Source organism: Netta rufina (assembly GCF_964035555.1).
Source record: "Netta rufina genome assembly, chromosome: 1".
NCBI classification, from domain to species: Eukaryota; Metazoa; Chordata; class Aves; order Anseriformes; family Anatidae; genus Netta; species Netta rufina.
This window is the reverse complement of record NC_140123.1, coordinates 176,654,433-176,671,771: the sequence shown is the minus strand read 5'-3', so window position 1 is coordinate 176,671,771 and position 17,339 is coordinate 176,654,433. Positions and strand designations below refer to the sequence as shown.

Here is a 17,339-nt window from a genome sequence, read left to right as displayed (position 1 = left end):
GATATTTTAAAAATTAAAATGAAGTAAGGTGGGGATAATAAGGGTTCATAAAATTCTGTAGTATTAGTGTTGAGGTCAGCTTTTTAACACACAGGATCAGTTTTTTAACCTACTCTTTGAAAGGAATGCAAAGAGTAAATCCAAAAATGTTCATGTGGTGTCTGATTCTAACTAGGTACTTGTTACATCTTTTTTTTCCTCACAGTGCCAATGGTTGCGCCAGGCAATGTGCAGGTTCATGTTATTAACAGCACATTGGCAAAGGTGCACTGGGACCCAGTTCCACTAAAAAGTGTCCGAGGACATCTTCAAGGGTACAAAGTAAGTACAGTCAAAAGCTTTCTATCCCTCATTTAATGTAAGAGATCACTCTTCCTACATGAGATTGTATCCAGATTGAAGTAACTGATGTGTAAGAGGATTCTTGCTTTTCAGTGAGCTCACAAGTTTTGCTGACAAGAGCAACAGCATTCAAATGACTCATTTAAAATTCGGCAGGGTTCCAGCCTTTTAGTATTAGTCTCTTGTGACATTGTCCTCAAAAAAAAATTGGATGTGCTAGCAATTAAGCTTGCACACATTACATAGATTTTAAAAATATATAATAGTTTTACAGATTTTTTTTTTTTCAGGAAGGATACCTAGAGGATGAGGAGAAATAGTTTCTGTTGGAGTCTCTTTTAGGTCTAATAATATTGAAAACTGTTTTGTGATTGCTCATCTTCTACCATAGCATGATTAGTCACGTAATTCTAACTAGCCAATTACTAGCTTGGAGTTGTGTCTTTAGAGGTCGGCAAAAAGCTCAGTTTAGAGAGAGTAGAAAAGGTGGATGATTTGGAGTGCGCATATAACTGAAGGAAGCTTAATGTAAGGTAATGCACTGGCTTTGGTGATGACTGAGAAGTCTTTGTTGGAAACAAAAGACTGCTTTTAATAGAGAATGGGAGACAGAAGGACTTCAGGGTAAGAAATCAGCAGATGAGGGAAAATCAGATCACAAAAGTTGCTTCAGAGGTCGCACTAGAAACACAGAAGAAACCTGGACCTGCAGAAGCATGGTGGACTAGTTGGGCAGAGGAGGGTGGAGTGAGAAGATACATTGACCTCCTGTGCAACAATAGAAGAAAGTAACAAGTAATTACTCCTCTACTCTTTTGCAACTATAGGAATAAATGTTCTATCAGAACAGAGTAGTTGCACAGCCTGAACTAGGTTTACTTTGTAAGACAGACTAATTTGAACTACTTTTTAGATGAAAGGAGGAAAAGAAATATTGGGAAAAAAAAAATGAAAGGAGGAACATATTTGGAGGAAAAGAAATGCATGTAATACTTGTAAAATGGAGGGCTAACATTCAAGAGCATTGAATCCAAACTTCTCTGTGTTACAGCTTGTTGAGTTCCTGTTATATGGATGTGACTTATCTGGCGCAAAATACCACTGGCTGGAGAGACTTAAACTAGTTCTATAATGAGCTAACATAAGTATTTGTAGTTGTTCTGGTGCTTTGACCTAGGTAATAAAACTGGCTGAGGAGCAGGACTTACTAGTTCATATCACTATCTGGTAGATTATAGTCTCATGTCAACCTGGTATTTCACAAGCAAATGGGAGACCAAAAACCATTATGTGACAATTAGAATTTAGTGAAGTTAATGCTTGATGTTAATCTTGTTGCCACAGTGCTAATGACCATAACCCAAATCACCACATTTCTGTAAAAGATCAGTATTAATGCAAAAAAGCAGTAGACAGAAATGTTTACCAGTGCATCCAGTATTCTCACACTACAAAGGCATAGTTACTGAGAGTTATCATCATCCCAGGTTTATTTTCTCTCCTGTATTTAGTAATGGATTGCACTCTTGCCTCTCCAGTTACCTAATGAGTTAGTCATGCCATGGTAACTTGTCTAGTCTGATAGTCTTCTCTATATATTGTACATTTTTTTAGCTTTTTTTAAAAAAAATGGGGAGAGGGGGATATTGTGTGGGGAAAAGAACCACACAATTACACAAAGCTAAGCAATTTTGAAGCTAAAATAAGTTAGGCAATAAACATAAATAAAACAAGCTCAAGACTGCAAAATTAACAACTAACATGACCACTGAATATTTTTGCTCTTGCAGCTAGGACAAATGAGACAATGGTATATCCTTGAATAAGTTGCAGATGCAGCAGAACTTTCTTAACTAATTTTTGCAGATACAGCTAAATCAAGCTAAAACTAGACAAGGAATGACACATCCTAAGACCTAGTAGATAGTTATTGTTATAAAGCTTTCTCTGAAGTCAAGCTGAAAACTTTTAATGGAAGCAGAATATGCTTTAAGTGTCTTACTGACATAGCACATGACAATCCCTTTTCAGACACATCAGCAAAATCCTGCTAGCAAATGCAGGCTTTGTTAAGTAATAACATTATTTCAGATGGTAGCCCAATATATAGTATTGAATTAAGGGTGCATTTCTTAGTAAAGGGAAGCGTATTTCTGTAAAGATTCATATCATGAAGACAAATGTACAAACAAATCAGAAGGACATCTATCTAGTAACGGTCTATACCCCATATCACTTATATTTTGTTTTTATATTAATTAGTTATTACTGGATATACTTCGGTACTATGAAGCATTCCAAACCTAAGAAGAAACTTAAAAAAAAAATGTTTTCGCAGTTACTACTGCCATTTTTTCTTGTTATTCATATAATGTCAGTGGTTATTCAATAAGCGAAAAATGTAATGCAATCTCTTACTGTCATATTCGTCTTTGAGATTGCTGCTTATCAAACCTAGCTTAATAAAGCTCTCCTTCTATTTCAGCCTGGCTATGGACAAGTGATGACCCAACTATAATAATGTGCTTTTGAAAGGAACTATACCCGATGAGTTTCAATACAAATATCAATTCAAGTTTTTCTTAACTTATAAATGGCTTTCTACACTAGTTGGTAGGATGAGAATTACAGGATGACAGCTGATAGTGTTGAAAAACATTAACTCAAGCAATGTAAAACACAGTGGCAGTTAGCAATTGGAGTGAAATGATACACAGCAATAGGAAGCTGGTGTTAGTGTATTTCTTTATAAGCGACCTAGTTTGGCTTTGTAAGTCCTAAAAATGCACTTTTTTGAATTCACACGTGAAATCCTAGTATTCTTAAGTAGGTGTTTTACAGTTGGCATAAACAGAGTTTTAGCAATTTACATTGCTTTATCAGTTGTAGTGTCTGATAATACATGCATGAAAATTTTGCCATGTAAAACGAACAATGATGCATATGAATGTGATAGTCAGAGGATTAACACAAGTCTTTGTAGAGGCAAGTGTTAACATCTTTCCAGAAATTGTGGTAGAGACACAGTGCAGTCAAGGAGATTCCAGTAATTACCTGTGAGGCTGTGTAATTTCTTTGAAAGAAAATCAGCAGAATGGACATCAGAATTAGCTTTGTGCTCTGATCTTTTTATCACATAAATGGAGGAATATTTCTCCTATGACCATATGTGGAGAACATTGCAGGACAGTATCCTAAGAGGCTTTTCATGACATGTGTGTTTTTGTGTTTTTCCAGCCTAGTTGTTTTTTTTTTGTTTGTTTGTTTGTTTTTCCATTAAAAAAAAAATCTATTTAGCCTCCACATCACAGGGAATATACATGTATCTTGTGTAGTCAGGTGAAAGGCATCTATAAATAGGTGCCAAGTTTGCTTTGGAAGCTGTGTAGACATATTACTGCAAGTATAGATGGTTTAAACGATCTTCCCACTCAGATGCTAATATGAGAATTGTCAGACACAAATGCAGTTCCAAAACAGAACTTGTGTCAAAGTGTCTATGAGCATAAACAGAACTGGCAAATGGTAGGTAGTCCTCACCAAGTCATGCAGACGTGACTGTGTCTAGACAAGGAGGAAACCTTTATGGTGCTCATTAAAATTGCAGTTATTCCCACCTATAATTTATGGATACACATGGGAAAGCTTAAGAGTTTGCAAAATCAGAACACCTCGATGCTCACTATAGATTTTATTTTTTCTTTAGGTTTACTACTGGAAAGTACAGAGTCTATCCAGAAGGAGTAAGCGGCATATAGAGAAAAAGATCTTGACTTTCAGGGGAAACAAGACTTTTGGAATGTTGCCAGGGCTGGAGCCCTATAGTTCTTACAAGCTGAATGTTAGAGTTGTCAATGGCAAAGGAGAAGGACCAGCAAGCCCAGACAAAGTATTTAAGACACCTGAAGGAGGTATGAAATGAGAAACTTAGGAATTAAGTTAGATGTGGTGTATTCAAAATGAGTATACTAAGGATGCAATTGCTGAATTTGCATCTTGGACATCATAAAATAATAATCTGGCTCAATATGGTAATAATCCATGATCTTAATAATTCATTAGCTGTTTTAAGCTCATCTACTTTGTATTTACCATATATTCTTCTTAAAAGTTCCTAGCTCACCCTCTTTTTTGAAGATCACTAACCCAACATTGGATTCTCTGACTCTGGAGTGGGGTTCACCTACCCATCCAAATGGTATTTTGATATCATACATACTGAAGTTTCAACCAAGTAAGTTAATTATGAATATTTATACCTTTTACAATATGTTTGCTGAATAGTAATTCATTTATTGAATGCTAAATTTGTAATGTACAAAAGATATGATCGCATTGTAGAAGTCAAGTTTGCAAAAGATTATTATATCTGACCCTATTTAGAAAATTCCACTTGCTCAAGTGCAAGGTTAACATTTTTCCATTACTTTTGGTTATTCAAACCCTAATTGTCAGCCAAGGTAGAGGCACTTATAAATCCTGTATTCTGACTGCAGAGAAAATATCATTAGCAGTAGATCAAAATACATCCAATTATATTGTTGTCTGCTTCTTCAGTTTTTATTCTAAAATGAAAATACCATCTCTATGCCATTCATTTATGTCAGAGTTATACTGGCTTTAAATTAAACTGCTCATTATTTCCATTCAGCCAGTCACTTCCTTAGGATCCACATGCTACTGCCTACTTGCCCAGAAATTGATCAGCAATGGCACTGGCAATTAGGAGTTTAGGCATATGCCTGGAACAGATGAAGGCAGTTTGTTTTACAAGATTCCACTGTTCCTTGGTGTTAGATAGAAGTCATTTCAGTATTTTTATTCCTAAGCATACTGAATTTATTCCGAAGCAGTTAGTTCAGAGATACGGAGAGCTGAATGATCAAAGTTTCAAAAGTGTGTACGTTCAGTTGGTTTGATGTGGAATTAGTACCTTAGATTCAGATACTTATGAGAATGGACCTTGAGCTTAAGAAACTTGTAGATGTTCCTTATCTCCCCTCTGAATTTTTGTCCCTCTCCTTTTTATATAAAAGTGATTTTCTTTGGAAACAGTAGGTTATCATTTAAGTGACTGGAAATGAACGATGCAGCAGACAAATACAGAAAAATGAAGTCTGTTTTAATATAATGAAAACATATGCAATTTTCCTAAGTAACTGTGGTTTTGTTTGTTTGTTTGTTTGTTTGTTTTTTCTTGTAATAACAGTTAACAACACACATGAATTAGGTCCCTTGGTAGAGATAAGAATACCCGCCAACGAGAGCAGCTTGATATTAAAAAATTTAAATTACAGCACACGATACAAGTTTTACTTTAATGCACAAACATCAGTTGGATCAGGAAGTCAGATAACTGAGGAGGCAGTAACAATTATGGATGAAGGTAAGATGGGTATGTATAAAGAAAACCCACTGAGTTTAAAAAAGACTACCAGTTTTATTAAAAATATTACTACTACTTCCTTCCATTAAGAAAATAGTCCCTGATAAAAAAATCTCAAGGGCTTTTTCAACTCTATTATATACTGTTAAAATATTTTAAACAGTTTTTAGGAAAAGATGTGCAAAGTTTTTCTACTGTAGCAGAAGCCCCATAATAAGTGTAAAGTCTATCTTTTTGATATAAACTCACAAGACCTAATTCATTGGCTTTTTTTGGCTTCAAAATTTAACGTAACTTTACATTTTAAGTGCTATTCCATTCCAGAGAATAATACATAATTACAGAGAATAATACTGAAATGATGCAGCTCTATGCCACAGAGGTCTAAACTTTTCCCACAGAGCTGGCAAAAAAATACATCTTCAAAAAAGATGCCAAAAAAAATATCTAATTTGTGACCACAAGTAACTGGTGACATTGTATATTTAAATAACCTTATTTATAGTGTTTGATTTTGTCACTATTGATTTTTACATTTGTAACAATTCTAAATCTAGGATATTGGCAGTTCTTTTGTTGAAGATGCTATTTATTTAATTATGAAAGCTCAAAAAATAAGAGTAATTTCAAACAAAAGGGAAGTATAGGGGGAAAGCCTTTTATGATTTTGCACATCTTAATATTAAAGGTCTATCTTGATACCATCTTTTCATGTATTTTTTTGATTACTGAAATTACAGTTTTATTTCAGTTGATATAGATGAGTTGGTATGCAATGCAATTTTTCTAATCGTGTATTAAGGTTGCATATAAACTGCATTTATTTTAAACCGTGTCTTAACAAGCATGACCAAAAAAATTTAGCAAATGCATGTATATTAATTTCTGTCTTGTAGTAGTCTGTCGGTGTTCAGCATAACTAGATTGTTTCTAATTTATTTGAATTAATACATTTTATCTAGTCTGCATGCTTTTCTGGTTTAAAATGAAATTATTTATATGTATGTTCCCTTTGGTGTTGTATCTAATTATATAGTGTTCCTATTCTTGTTTTCCTCCATTAAAGCTGGTATTCCTCGTCCTGCTGTAGGTGCAGGCAAAGGTAAAATAAAACTGCATGATTTGTTAATGTGTGGATTTTGCAGTGTTGCAAATGGGGAAATTGCAGTGGTAAGGACAGAAAATCTTGGACTACACATTACTGTACAAAGTATTAATCAGTGCTGGAATAAAACGTTTACATTAAAAAAAAAAAAAAAAAGGAATACAGAATGCTTATTAATACCTTTCATCTGTTTATTTTGCCAGAGTTCCTGGGGAATTCATTAGCTTTGCTTCAGCAAAGTCTAATTATTTCTGAACATTTAACAGATGTATCTCACTGTCATAAATATTCAGGGTCCAGGTGCACTAGCACTGATGAGCTGGAGTAGAAAAAGCAGCAGTTTCACAAAGATTTTTTACTGCCTGTGCCATGCGCGTTTTTTCTTTCAAAAAAGTAGGTGTGCCTTTGTTCTCGCTGCTGATTAACGCTACCCATTTGATCACATTTATTTCATTTGCGACCAACTGTGCATAGGAGACAGATGACTGACAATACCCTCTGTATACTTCCTAGTTCAAGTATCAGATGGAATATAGAGGCAGATGACTTCCTGCTCTCTTAGGTTCGCAAATCTTGTGGGCGATCACTTGAAGATATTTCAGTGAGTGGAGCATATTGTGAACCTTGTTCTTGCATTCAGCAATATTAGATTCTTTATAATGAAGTTCTTCTGTCGAACAATGTATTCTTCACACAGTTTTTTTATGAATTTTGATACCTTTACTGCCAGAAGCAAAGATTATCCTGAGAGATTTCAGAGAGCTGAGTCAGAAAGTTGTCTCTATACCCATGTGTGATTTTATCACAGAGGTATCATTAACACTTACCAACATCGGATTTTCAGATTCTCAGGCCATAAAAATCCCATGTCAAAATCACTGCATGAAAGTATCCATTATTTTTTACAAACTCGGAAGAGACAAAATAAATTGTTTCACATATATTTATTTTCCACTTGATGATCAGGTGTTTTGATAATTATATGGCTATAATACTAGCCATGCTATTCACCCACTTAGACTGGTGGAGAAGTCAGACCGTGTAAGCATACTTTTGTGTATATAAGTGCATTCTAATATCAAACACATTTCTGGTAAGTGTATGGAGTACTGGGTTTATTTTAATGCTAAGTCTTTATTACTGTGTTTTAGTCAAGTTGTAGCTGGGAAGTCAGCACAGATTGGAACAACAGAACTGGCGTATAGTCCTGGATGTAGCAGCAGAAATGTAAATTAAGTTCTCATTATTTATAGCTGGGTATAAAAACTCATGCAAGGAAAAATGGATTCTCTGTGTGAAACTGCAGCCTAATTATAGCTGTATCACAGTCTAGGGCTAGCAGAAAGCATCTTATTTGTAAGATCAGCTGGAGCAGCTCACATTTCAGAGCTGTCACTCAGATTCTCTGAAAACGTAAGCAGATGTCTTCGTTTGGTTCCATGCCGTTTATGGTTTCAAAGTTTTCACATATTCCTGTTGCATCTAGCTCTTACAATCGTAAAGAAAACTTTGGAACTGCAAACAGGACGGTGCTAAAGCCATGACATCTGCTATGACATCTGAGTTGCTGCAGCTCTGAGATGAAGGTTATCAGTGGTTACTTGCATTAACATGATTAACTATTTCCCTACTGATCCTGGACTATAAGAAAGGAAAAAGAGGATCATATTAGCAAGTGCCAAATTATTTGGTCCCATGAGTGGGTGGATTTGGGAGACAGAAATACTCAGCCCACTCAAGAAGAAACCATGCCCAGCAGTGAATTTTTACTCCTCCTCCCTCCTGCAGGACAGCCGTTGAGTAGATACAGGTCTCATTAATGTGGACCCAAAGCCAAACGGAGAAGGATATGAAATTTTGATATCCTCAACTGTGTTCTGATCCATCAAAAGCAACAGCCCAGTGTTTCATTTTGAAGGGCAGGAGTTATCAGAAAAATACATATATCCTTTCTTTTGCAATTAGAGATTAATATCTTGGAAGTTAACAAGACAGTAGATGTCAGATTCAGAAAGAAAAAACTCAGTGAAATTTTGGTAGTGTGTTTCCTACTGGCTAGCTGCTTCCGAAGGCCTGTAGCTGGTCAATCAGAAACATTGGACACAAGGTCTTGGGGGAATTGAAAGCATCTAAACCTGGGCGAGGTGTACAACCTGAGATATATTTACTTCTCAGAGTAAAACTATATTTTAAAGTGCTGAGGGAAATAATGCTAGTGTTAATGCCAAGGATCTTATAGTGTCTTAATGTTTTTGTTGTAGACCTGAAATATATTTGCTGTCCTGAAATATATACTTGTGGTCCTTTGGCACCATGTGACTTTTGCAGTCTATCTATGCAGGCATGGACCCTTCATTGTACTGTAGTCTTTCATTAGTTTAAAATCAAGGAAAGCAACCAAAGACTGCTTACTGACACACTTAACAATTTTAACATTCATCTCAGTTGAGTTTGTTTGATCATAATGACTGCACTGGTGTCAAGTAGTTGTTGTAAAGATACCCAGATCAATCAGTAAAGAAACAAGCCTTTTTGCCTTTTCTCCTTTAATAGTAACTTTAGATGAAAGTAAGTTCAAGGATAAGAAATTTGGATAAAGATTTTTTTCCCCTTATTCCTTTAGTAAAGATAGACATATTCTGATTGAATAGAACATAGAAGGACAGAATGCTGCAACAAATGGGGGACAGTATAAAGAGGAAATAATTGTCTCGCAGCAAAAGAGACCCATACTAATCAAAATGCTCTTTCGGCAACTGGTGTCATTGTATCAGATAGCCAAAATGCAATGGATTTTGGCTGATTACAAGACCTGAGGTTTTGTTCTCCTTTGAGGAAATTTAACTGGGAGATTCATGTCAATGTTGCACAACCCCACATGAGTAAATTGTGATAGAAATGGTTTTATTGTGGATGGGCAAGCTACCCTGTTATACTGTTTATAATCCAATTTGACTTGCACTATATTTTTTCATTTCTAATTACTGTTGTACTATGCATGATATATTTAATCAAGATAAAGAATTAGATAAAGAATAAAGTATTTGATAAGCCGCATGCATTGCCGTTGGCATCTGGGTATTGACATCAACGTCTACATCTACCAACAGACATGGGGTAACAGAGGTGTGAGAAGAAATTAGGGATTAAGAACCTGATGACCTGTGAAGTAATTATAGAAGCAGCTGGAAACTGACTCTGGTGATCACTGGAGTCAAGTCTTTCCTACCCTCTTTGATGAGAATTTTAAAATAAATAGACTACAGAAGAAAGAAAAGAATACAGATTAGACCAGTGGTAGAAGTGAAAGTTGCTGATTAACATCAACAGTCACAGGGGCTTGTAATGGTCTTTGTTGTAAGTTGAAGTGGAGGGAGTCATGCCATGTAATTATGCGTGTCTCTACATTTAGCAAGCCTTCTTGTAACTTTTCTGATTCTTTTTGATATAGTCCACATTTCTAATTTAAAAGCAAGTTCTTGTAGTCTTTATGCACACGGACACTGATAACTGGCAGATCTGACCTGCAAAGCTAGTAAGATTGGGAGCTTTAATTGAAACTAACACTTGCTGTCAATGAAGTACTTCAGTATGTCTTGTGTTCTTCATATGAACTTCACATCTCAAGAACTGATGGAAATACTTTTGTTGCAGTGGAAAAATACAAGCAGTCGAGCCTCTGAGTCTGAAACTTTTATTTTTTTCTGGCTGAATCTCCAGTGTATTGTTCTTCACTCAAGGCTAGAGTGAAGCATTCTCACCTCAGTTCGTATTTCTGATCTATTTGGAAAGGACAGGATCATCTTAATATTCTTCATTCCATACAGAATGCTGTTGTTTAAACCATTTTCCCCTGCCCACCATCTGTTTTACCTCCCTTTCTGAATCATCTCACATCATGTCTCCATATTTTTCGCTAACAAGTTCAAGCTGCTTTTTCTCTTCTAGTTAATTATAGTATTTCTGTACTGATCCTTAAGCCACTCTCTCTCTGTGGACTTCTCTGTGATACATTTATGTGGTTCTTTCAGTACAGCCTGCTAAAAAAAACCTTCAGTTTTTTCCTCTTTTAAGTCTACCATGAAAAATGTTGATGCTTTGGATGCGTAAGAAAATTATGATCATTTCAATGTAAAACTTCCTGCAAATACATTCTGCTTTTTAGACTTCACACAAAATCTATGCCATGCTAAATGTTTATCAATGAAACTATTTCTTGCCTTTTTTCATTGTCTTCTGTATTTCTTGAACTATAGGAAGACTCTTGCAATGGCTTAGATAATCTCAGAAGTGAGATCTCTCAATGCCAGAAAATGCCCATCTCTCAATGCCAGAAAAGGAATTTGCTCCTATTGTTATACTAAGGCTTGAATTTCCTACTGTAAAAGTTTGGGGTTAAAAAGCAAATTAAAGCAAACCCCTAATTTGTCACATGCCTAGTTCTCTGTGATATATCGCTTTATATTTTTCTTCCATTTGACATGAGTCATCAGATGTGTGTTTATCACATAGCTGCCAGTTCTTGCTGGAGATTTGATGAATTCCCTGAAACTTCGTAAAGCTTAATCACTTTGGGGATTATTTAATTTACTGTTCTGCTACACTAAATCTTGAGAAAGAGTAGCTATTCTATTAAGATACTTTCATATCTTATGTCACAAATTACTGAATTCTGTTGAGTCTGCCGTCCAAGTACAATTGTGCAGGAGCTCTGTTCTTGAAAAGTTAGAAGATTAAATACTCCTCTACCAAAAAGAAAAAAAAAAAAAAGCAAAAAAAACAACCATCACCGAAAAACAAACAAACAACAACAACAAACAAACAAACGAAAAAACAACCAAACAGAACAATGACAGCAACAAAAAACAATATTGAAATTAATTTGAAAAGAAAGGAAAATACTACTTTGAGCCTATGCCTCTTTCTCAACAGTTGACAAATTCTTTAATACCATATCTCACTACAGTACTCAGAGATGTCAGCAAAACTTTGCATTGCACAGCATGGTTAAAATGGCTTAATTTACTGGAGGTAGCTGAATTAAAAGTCAGTCTGTATGAAAAGCATAACTTAATTAACAGTCCAATCCCATCATTTTTGAAGTGACTCTTGTTATTGGTGGTGCACAGCATTATGTGTGGCTGTAAATCACAAGAACACAGTGTTCCTCTGCTCAAAAAGCACTTCTCCCTGAGACAAAGCTTTCTAGCCCCGCTCTTTTCACCAACTGCCACTTGCATGCTTTGAGAGTTTCTGCCAGCTGACAATTACACATTTTGCATTTGTGAACAGTGCTAGGAAGCATATTGAAGTACTAAGAGGTTAATTATAATTAGAGGTGTGGTGATTTAGAAGACAAGAGTCTGGGTAGATTGGAGACAAGCTCTGAATCTTGTACCTACCTAGACATCAGGCTTTCATCACCTTAGAATCCATCAGCCATCTTTTATTTTACCTACATGTATACCCATTTTGCAAATATGGCAGAGTTGAAAGATTTAACTAACAATTTCCAGGCCTGCTGGAATTATTAGAACAACTAGTAGTGAAAAAGAGGAAGAATAACAGAAGTAATAATTTTGAAAATAAATATGCTACTGAATTAATTTGTTGGTGTGTTGTGTTCAATAAGAAAAAACAGAACTTAAAACTGACCAAATACTACACAATGATCAAGCTGTACAAGCAACCATTGGTAAAAATCAGAAAAGAGGATATCTGGGAAATGTCAGCATTAGTCAGTCACTTGAGAGAATTTAGAAACTAAAAGACCAAAAGAATGAAGATAATTTTCTGAGCCAATTTCACTGTTATGTGCAATCATATGAACAGAAAGCAATTTACTCAGTACTAGGTCTTTAATCTAGCAAACAGCCATTTAGTCGGGGCAGAAACTAGAAATCAAAGATTTAAAAAACAAAGCCCCAAACAAACAAACACAAGAACACAAGAAAAGATGCACATTTTACAGGAAAGGTAATTATCTAATTAGCCTAGTGATACAGAGGCTGGCTGTCATCTGGAGTCTTTCACGCAGGGTGAGACTCTTTACTTCATCCACGAGCGCCCAGGCATCAGGAGGGAAAAGCCAGATGTAGTTCTGTGGCATCTCTTTGCAGGAGAAACAGATTATTGCTTATAGTTTCTTCTGACCTTGACATCAGTGACAAATGTCAGCCATACAGTTCTGCTGCTAATTAGACAACTTTGGTAGAACAGCAAAATCCAGGAAAATATAGGTGTGAGAAAATATGATTTAATGAAACAAAACAGAATAAATTATATTTAGAGTACTAACCGGTAGCTTTCTTGGCAAAGAACAAATACTAAGATGCTGATTGTAATTTACACCTGTTCCCATGTGCAAATGAGGCAAGATGTTTATATATCCTATCCACAGTCTCAGACTCTGAATGTTTCTAAATTTAGACCTTGCTATTCTTTCTTCTTGCTACCTTAAAGTGGCACAGAGGAGCAGAACGTAATCCCCTTGCGTTACTATAGTGGATGTGATTACAGACCAGATTTCCCATACCAGAATCCTGGCTCTGGTATTTCTTAGTGGTTTTGTTGTTGATTTAGTAACCTAGATGGCTTTTTTTAAAAATCTTGTTCTTTCTGATTTTAAGTTGATTCTAGAGAACAGATATATTCTTTATCTCTTAAACAAATATGTTCCCTATTTTTGGTTGGTGAAAGAAGTGATGTATAAAATGCGTAAGCACAACAACCTACAAAGACATCAAATATAGCAGTAATAGGTTTAATACAGACTGAAGTTGAATGAGAATTCTACTAATGAAGTAGAATTAAGAAAAGAATGGTACAAATATGGAGATAAAAAGCCTGATAGTGTGAAAATTTGTAACGAGGATACATTTTCAGAAGAATTGATGGAATTTGCATCATTTAGGTCTTTTTAAAAAAGACTCTCAGGAGCTATAGATTTCTAGTCGCAGTACTAATTTAGTCTGTCTATACAGATTTATTTATTTTACTGTGCCAAAGCAAGCCATTTTTTCTTTGAATCTAATTTGGAACTACTTCTAGTCAGCTGTATGGACAAGCCCATCCTGTTCTGAGGAGGAAATAAGTATGTGAATAAAATCTCCGCAGCACTTCTTGCCTTGAGAACAGGCCTTTGCTCATTTTATTTTCTGATATAGGCAAAGTTGCTGGAATTTTGTCATTGTCTTTCCTGAGACTAAGATTTCACCTCTGGTGTTCCATGATACTTTTGGAAGTATTTTTGATGTTTTAGCAGGATCAAAATGTCAGTGGCAAACAGAGTAAGGCATTTTCGTTCAAAACCTTTTGGATCTGCACTAAATAATATAATTTATTTTTATTAATATTAAGCAAACAATCATGCTGAAGTTTTTGTCCATTTTTAACAGATGTAATTGGAGAACAGAATTAAGAAATGAGCAGAGATGTGGCTAATTACAAGATGCTGAAGAGAAAAGGACTTATTTGCATAGGGGACTTTGTGCATATCTGTGCAACACACTTGTGTCTGAGGAGAATTATAATAGGACTCAGTATCTTAAAATCCGTAGTATTGTTTTGTTTTGTTATTCTTTGCTTTCCAGTGACTCGAGTGCTTCACACCAGAATATTTTGATATTGGCTCTCCATAACATTGGGAATGTTATGGAAATGTTTAAAGTTGCAATGAATCCATAATGGCAAGGAAGCTGATTTAATAAATGTTCTGTAAAAATGAAGGTTTCAGTAAAAATATACTCCTGTTCATTTTCAAATATGTGTGTATCATTTAGCCCTTTCATATTTTAACAAGTAAAACTAATTGAATTTTGCATGAATGTAGAGTGTGCATGCATTATTCGTTTAGCAGGTAAGGCTTTACTGCATTATTTAAATGATAACTTTTGATGTAAAGTGTTTTTACTGTTTATTTTTTCTTTCCCACTACCTCTGATGGTGAAGGATATTCAGAAACCCTTTTTGCAACCTCCCCAGTCATGCATACTGTCCGTCCAACTTTCTATAAGGGTATTGTGTTCCTTTTTTATCATTATCAATGCAATAGAGACACAGTCCTATAGAGGGCTTGCAGTTGAGGCATTTACAGTCCATTCAGCGACATGTGGAATAAAGGGAGGTGTGTGCCACCTTCATACCTCTGTTCTCTCCATTTCCCATTCCCCTGGACAATGTACTCACTTCTCCACTATGTTCATTTTACTTCTGGATGAATAGAAACAATGTTTTCTGGGATTTTGGCAATTAAGCCTTTTTAGGTATTTGGCAGTTTCAGCGTTATAGGGCATGCTCACTAGAGTACATAGATTTCACTTTCTAATTTCATGGTGTAGTAACTGCTTAGGATTCAATTACCAAGCATGCTAATTTAGTCACTAATTTCCTGTAATGGAAACAATGACAAATACTTTCCCTGTATGTGATCTAAATTAGCATAGTACCTTCCTTTTTTTTTTTTTTTTTTTTTTTTTTTTTTTTAATGTATGAAGTCACAGTTTCATATTCTGCTTTGTTTTTCTATTGTGTATTCAGTGCAACCACTTTATCCAAGGATCAGAAATGTTACAACAGCTGCTGCTGAGACCTATGCCAATATCAGTTGGGAGTATGAGGGACCAGATCATGCGAACTTTTATGTTGAATATGGTGTAGCAGGCAGTAAGAAGTCATTTCATTAAATTATATTAAGTGTTCAGATATATTTTCAAACATTTTTAAACATGGTCCTAAGTTGACCCAGTGTTAATGATAGCTTTTAAATGTTTGGAAAAAACATTTTTTAACTTGATCTGGAGATCAAATAATTTTCATTATAGTAAACATCAATGTGTAGTAGGTTTTTGATGCTTAGATAGAAAATCAGCCTTTGTTCCTTTGTATTATCTTATAAATTATTGTGAACATGAACTTCTAAAATGTAGATCACTTAAAGCTGATCGCTTAAATGCATTGATTACATATGTAAAAATATGATTACATACATTAAAATGGGATTTAACAGTTCTCCTAAATTATATCCAAATCAGGAAAATAAAACAGTCAGCAAAAACTATTTTGTTTGTTAAATTAAACCTTAAAACAAGGTATTGACCAACTTGCATACTTTTCTTGGCATGAAAATAGGTTTTAATCTTTGATAATACAAGTAATAACTGTAACACAGATAGATAGCTAATAAAACCATGATATTTAAATACTTTATCCTCCTAAAGTTATGACTAAAGATGATATATCTGAAAATTGGAATATAAATCATTTTTTCTGGATATTAGTCGAAGAAGCATCTGTCCTAGAAAAAGAAGATAATGATCAGGAAATATGATCTGTTCAGATTGCAAAATAGAATTTCTCGACTAAAGTAAATATTAACTGAAACTACAAAAGTATAGTCTAATTAAATGATTAAAATCTATTTTAATGTATTTGATAATTGCAATTTCAGTAAGTCTTTAAAGAAAATAAATTAAAATAGTATTTTTACAGTACAATGGAACAAATGTTTAAAATAGTTTCATAATTAATGTGTAATAGTGTATTCTTCAATATATTGCATGCAATATATTATTTGCAGTCGTAATTTTATATGGTTTTATTTTTTGAAAGAATAGTTGTTGTTTTTTTCAGCCAATCCATAGTTTAGTCAAGTAACTGTTGATAATATTCTGTCTAGAAACTTTCAGTAACACGTAGACAATTAAAATTCCAATATGTTGTTTTCCTAAAATTTTTGTAGGCAAAGAAGATTGGAAAAAAGAAATTGTAAATGGTTCTCGAAGCTTCTTTGTGTTAAAGGGTTTAACACCAGGAACAGCATATAAAGTCCGGGTTGGTGCTGAGGGCCTGTCTGGTTTTAGGAGTTCAGAGGATGTGTTTGAGACAGGTCCAGGTGAGGCACACCATACCAATTCTGTATCATAGTCAGAATTGCGAGAGACCACATGCTGAAATGTTGAACTGCTTCTAGCTAAAAGATGTTGTAGCTAGCATCTTTGTATCTTTGTATGTTCCTTTTTTTTTTTTTTTTTAGAGCAATGTTGAATTATTTTTTAAACTCCTAGATATGCTAGCACATTTCTTATGTAGATTATGAATGTTTTCATCCTTTCAATTGATTCTACTTGTCTGTTGTTTATGTTAGGGGCAAGATACTGCTCACACTCCATCTGTGTGCTGTGCATTGAAGATGACCTATTTAATTTATTTCTAATTAATATAACTAGGCTTCTATATTTACATAACATCTACTTTAATAGAGTCAAGTACATATTTTTAAAGCTAACAATCTGCATATCATCCTATTTAATACAAAAAATCAGAGCTAAAATTTATGTAATCAGAAGTGCAGATTGAATCTGAAGACTCATGTAATCTATATATACCACTATTAAGAGATTTCTACTTATGTTTCTTTTCCTATTATTATATTGGTTATGTAAATATTTTGATTTCACAAATGGTCCTGTGAATCAGTAAGGCTGTTTAAGTTCTGTATGTATATAT

The 17,339-nt window shown here is 34.6% G+C and overlaps 1 protein-coding gene across 8 annotated transcripts in view; it reads left to right on the top strand.

The window, feature by feature from the left end:
- NRCAM (neuronal cell adhesion molecule) overlaps positions 1-17,339 on the top strand; it is a gene marked incomplete at its 3' end in the record, with an annotated part of 57,771 nt that overhangs the window by 24,722 nt on the left and 15,710 nt on the right. For 2 of the 8 annotated variants that reach the window (XM_084304891.1, XM_084304888.1), the window contains 4 exons: positions 206-321; positions 4,049-4,253; positions 4,454-4,576; positions 5,552-5,737. In XM_084304891.1, the coding sequence (XP_084161017.1) occupies positions 206-321; positions 4,049-4,253; positions 4,454-4,576; positions 5,552-5,737 (630 nt within the window). Of the gene's footprint in view, positions 1-205; positions 322-4,048; positions 4,254-4,453; positions 4,577-5,551; positions 5,738-6,794; positions 6,831-15,371; positions 15,498-16,572; positions 16,726-17,339 lie in introns of all 8 variants that reach the window. The other 6 variants (XM_084304890.1, XM_084304889.1, XM_084304886.1 and 3 more) reach the window with 5 other exon arrangements.